The sequence below is a fragment of the Centruroides vittatus genome, unplaced genomic scaffold (genome assembly GCF_030686945.1).
Source record: "Centruroides vittatus isolate TY-2023 unplaced genomic scaffold, ASM3068694v2 scaffold_3293, whole genome shotgun sequence".
Taxonomy (NCBI): Eukaryota; Metazoa; Arthropoda; class Arachnida; order Scorpiones; family Buthidae; genus Centruroides; species Centruroides vittatus.
Window position 1 is genome coordinate 1,322 of NW_027122702.1, and position 5,386 is coordinate 6,707.

At 29.8% G+C, this 5,386-nt stretch overlaps 1 protein-coding gene across 1 annotated transcript; it reads left to right on the plus strand.

Annotated features, from left to right (window-relative positions):
* Positions 1 to 3,755: 3,755 nt before the first annotated feature.
* LOC136988331 (uncharacterized) lies at positions 3,756 to 5,031 on the plus strand. The gene is made up of 5 exons (XM_067286212.1): positions 3,756 to 3,874; positions 3,940 to 4,066; positions 4,157 to 4,302; positions 4,386 to 4,518; positions 4,585 to 5,031. Exons 1-5 carry the CDS (start codon positions 3,835 to 3,837, stop codon positions 4,826 to 4,828), a joined length of 690 nt encoding a protein of 229 aa, XP_067142313.1. The 5' UTR covers positions 3,756 to 3,834; the 3' UTR covers positions 4,829 to 5,031.
* Positions 5,032 to 5,386: the final 355 nt, after the last annotated feature.

The window sequence follows — 5,386 nt, forward strand, 5'->3', positions numbered from 1 at the left end:
CGTTTTTGACAGATTTATGCAAAATTTGGAAATTTAATTTCAAATAATTCGCTATTGTTCCTTTGTTAGCTGTAGCAGATAACTGTGATATGCTTCGTGTAACTTATATATGTTTGTATATTCAAATACTTTTTTGTACATTTCAAACGACTGAGTAATAACAACACTTTATCATTTGCTTCTAGACAATGGACTGAAGAAACAGACGGTCGCGCTTATATATGGATTTTAATTTATAAATTTTAACTTATTTTATATTTTTATTATATTACAAATATTAATAATTAAATAATTAAATCAACGTATTTCTTAAGACAATGTCTTTATTATTTATATTTTTTATGTCTCATTGCATAAGAGACACCATTGATACTGCGCAATTAAAAGGATACGACTTGTTAATTAAATGCATGCATATGCGGCCTGCAAGTGTAACATGCGTGTGGATACTGTTGTCATTGTGCACGTGAAAAACGTGCATGTTCAAAAGCTACAGTAATAAGCTTTTATGAATGCAGAAAGAACAGACGTAACTAGCATAAATTTCATTTTGTGTGTCTACCAACAACAAAAGAGTAATAAATATGTCAAAAAACGGAAATTTTTTGTTTAATCACGAAGTTTTCAAATTGTTAGACAGCTAGTAAAATTATTGTTTAATATAAAAGTTTTTTTTATATTTATTTTTGTATAAATATGCAAAATATATTTCGTTGCGTTGCAATATAACAAAAGGAATGTAGATACGAGAAACGTCTCATCGTACATATGTTACAGTAAAAACCCGTTTTTAGTTAAATCGCGTTTTAACTAGTTGAAACTAGTATTGAAGTGAACTCACTTAGCAATATGTAAATCAGAAAAAACCAAACACCTTAAGTTGCTGAGAAAAAATTTAATAAATAACGTAACAAACGTTTTCAGCCAAACCTGTTGGCCATTATCAGGCTAAACATATTCGAATGCAAACAAAATGGAACAAAAATTTAAATACCCAGTTGAAACTAATTTTTACTGGATGTCATTGTTAAAACTCGTTTTGTCTAGTTAAAACTAGAATTTACTGCTGTACATGTATTGATTTTAGATGAAACTAGTTTTAACTTTTAACATTAGTTAAAACTAATTTTAGTTACATAAATATGCTTGGGGGAAATAAATAAAGTGATGATTGGGATTAAAACATTTGTATTATTTAATACGATATTTATTGAAAATATTGGTCACACATCTGTGTTATTAACATTAATTAACCCTTTGTCCCCGAAGGCACCGATCGATCGGTACCCTGGCTTTTTAAGCAAAACTTCGAGGGTACCGATTCATCGTTACTTTGGTAAATATCGATTTTTGTAAAATTTATTAACAACAGATATAATCTCGTTCGATATGAAGTGAATAAAGTATAATAATTCATTATATTAGTTGATAGCAGTATAAAATTGTGATTTCAAACAAATGTTTGATATAATGTGCGATAATTTCACAACGAATAAACATACATGCATAAGTGTTATATCGAATTGTACAAAACAATGTTCTATGTCTTTCTGGCTCAGTGCAAGCAAACAACTATGTAACTAGACAATGTTAATTTTCACAAAATGTTACAAATTATCAAGTTTGTGTGTCAGTTCTGATATATATATATTTTTTTTCTTATAAATTTTTCTAATAAAATGTATTGAAAAATATCGTATTTAAAACTAAAGATATTAATAAATGTAAGTGATTTTTTTCATATAGATATAATGATAATTTGATTTTTGGTGAACTTTTAAAATAATATCGCCTGACTGACCTATATTGCCTTAGGAGAGATCGCAAAATAAACGTAAACAAGAAGTCGGGGAAAAGAGTTAACTAAAAACGGGTTTTTACTGTAACATATATATTAAAACCTTTGTTTTCATATAATATCTTCTTCTATCATATTTCGGAGTAACAAATATGATAGGAAAAGTCGTACTTCATTGAATTTGCGAATTAAACTTGGGAATCGAATACAATAACGTACAATAGGAACAATTTTGGTCGATTATTGTGTTCTAATCTGTGTAGATCAGACAAGGAAACTTTGCGGCCTTTTTAAATAATTTTCCTGCTTTTCTTTAATAATGTATCATTAGATAATTTGTGTTTATGTTATTTAAATGCATCAAATAATGTTGTTGTAACTTAAATGATTTTATTAGACCAGTTTATTTTATAATCATTACACTTATATGTTGTATGTATTACAAGTATGTTAACCAAATTGATAATTGTTACTGTGAAAATGTATTCCCCCTTATAAGAGAACATTTCCCTTGGAAATAAAATATTATATAATAATTTTCCTGCTTTTACATAAATTAATTAAAATTTAGCTTACGAATAAATAGTATAATATTTGTTTAATATAAAGTTAAAATTAGCAATATTTGCCGGATATAATCATTTATTTAGATAGCCACTGAAAAGGGGGTTTATAGACGAATAAACAAATTTGTTATATTTTTTGTCATTTTGAGTTTTGTCCATTTTTAGAACTTAAGAATGAATTATTGGCCTTTTTCTAAAATATAAATGCTTCTATAAAATGTCTTAAAAATGTTATTTGATTCGTTAAAATGGCATACTTAGCCGATATTTTTAATTTTTTGAATAGCTTAATACAAACATCCAAGGAAAACATGAGAATATTTTCGCACGTTGCCAGACCGTTTGGGCCTCGCCAAAACGGTCTGGCAACGTGAAGTTTTCCAGGTTTTCTTCGTGTCTGTAACGCCTAAATAGGGGCCAGTTACCCTTAAAAAACCTTCCGAAAGGCATCTCCCTAGACAGATCGCCCAAGTGGTGCGTTGCCATGTTGATGAAATCTGCAAAAACCGACAAGCTCGTGTATTGCATTATAATGGACTTCCATTTTCCATTTTATAAAAGTTTTATTAGTGTTTACAAATATAATTTTTTACTTATTTGTTTACTATTATGTATTCTGTAATATATAATTTTTAATGAAAGGGTATATTCACGCATATTTTTGTTATTAATGATTTTGCTGTTTCGCAAATTTTTCTAATATTTTAAAGTGTTCCGTGACTTCAAATAGGTTAAGAGCCACTGTACTAGAGCGACGAGCCTCCAGTCTTTCCCTGTTTAATGCTGAATTTATGCAACCTGCATCCTTCGATTGATATTTGCACATTACGGTGAGGAATGAAAAATCGAATTTTTTTTAATGGATATTTTGATTTTATAAAATTATTTTTCCAGCAACATTCTCCATTCATCAGTAGACGAGGGGATAAAATTGACAGTTGGTGTGAGTTCGTGCCTGATCAAGGCCAAGGGAAGTGAAGTTTTCCTGGTTTTCTTCACGTGCCTAACATCTAAATGAGGCCAGTTTTCCATTGAAAGTCCTGCCGAAATGCATCATACTTGGCACATCAGGGAATGTTAGGCCCGTGTGCCACGTTGCTATATCTCATTAAAGCACGCCAAACCAAAAACATTCAGATTTTAGTTAAGAGAGAGAGATATTATCTGTTTTCTCCTGACTAATTTATATCATACTATTTATTACTTAGCTTCACTATACTTTTTCTTACGTCATTTCTCTATTTTGACATTTCGAAACTTAGTTATTATTGTTTAACACGCAAATTATTCTTTATTTTACTATTTTCTCGTTATATTCGAACTATTGTTCACTTGATATATGTTAATACTTAATTCTCCCAACTTTCCGGGATTAACAGTATAAGGAAACTTTTGGATTTATATAAATTGAAAGTTTACACGTTCAAATTTCAATTACTGCTCGTTCTCTGGTTACAGTCATTAGTGAATATGAAGGGACTGTATACTTTTTTGATTTATTTCGCATTCCGTAAGTATTTACCCCCTTAAACGTTGCATTTTCATAAAATTATTAATTTTTCTCCAATTTTTTAGTTGTAATGGGAAGCCTGCAAGACGAATGTCACACCGAACAATTTGATTTATGTTTGGCACCAGTATTTTTGACTGCCAGAAGAGGTCTGGTACCAAAAGATCAAAAAGCACTGGACAGCAGATGCGCGTAAGTTTTAATTAATAATCATAATAATAATTTAAAAACAGTTAAATAATAGCATTTAAATTTAATTCCTTACTCTATTGATTATTGCAGTCGTTTAGACGCTATGTGGAAATGTATCGATAACTTCATGGATACTTGTACGGCTGAAGAGCATCATCTCATCTTTGACTTCATGACTGATAATCAGAGAATGGTTATAAACGAATTTTGCTTGAAAGGTAGCAAATTTCAGACAGGTAAGTGTGCAAAAATATATTAATAAATGCAAACGAATCGGTTTTTAATAGCATTCATTAAAAAATACGTAATTTTTTTACAGAATTCTTGAAATACGCCCCATGCTTGGCGACTGCGTTTGCAAATGCTCGACATAACTGTCTGAATAATCTAGAAAACCTTATGTATATCGTAACAGGTAACGATCCGGAAATACGAGTACCAACAGGCTGCTGGTAAGTACATTCAAATACATTTAATGGCTATTTATTTAGTTTATTAAATTTTTTTTTTTCTTTTAGTTACTTTAATCAATTTTACGAGTGCTTCTTTAACCATTTGGAAGCTGCTTGCGGAAAAGAAGCTTTCCCCGTAGTTAAGAAGAGTATACAAATGATGAATGGCAATTACATCCGTAATCTGTGTGCAGCATATAATCCTTCTGGCAACCTCTGCATGGATTTATTGAGTAGAAATGTCACTGTTGAAAAAAACAACTCCTTTTTTGTTAGAGCTATGACCACAATCATCCGAGCATATCATTAATTTCTCAAGGACTTTTTCTCGAAATTTGCTTCATCTTTAAAAAAATCAGATGCATATTTCTATAATAAATGTAGGCCTGCTATCTTGCCGTTCTCTCATTAATTTCGCTTCAGTAAATAAATGTGATTTGAATAGAATACTTTGCGTATATTGACATATATGAAAAGTAATTGTAAAAATAAATAATTTTTATATTTTTTGAATTGTGTTTTAATTTGTCTTTAGACATTAATGCAAAATCAGAGCCAGATTTGACCTACACTACACATACAAGAGGCCCTTACCCTTTGAGAACAGATGAGCCTTCTCGTAACGCTAAGCTTATTTAGCTTTATGTAAATCCTGCTTTGTTTAAAATCAAAAATTTTATTAATTTTACTAAAAAAACTATTAATTGGCTACATTTAAATTTCGAATTTCACAGAGAGTTTCGTTAAAAATTAACATAAGAAATGTTCATCCATCACACTGATTGCGTAATAGCTTGTTATGTAAAATTTATGTCCTTATTTAAAAAAAATACAATAGATCATCGATAATCCGAACTTTCTTAACTAG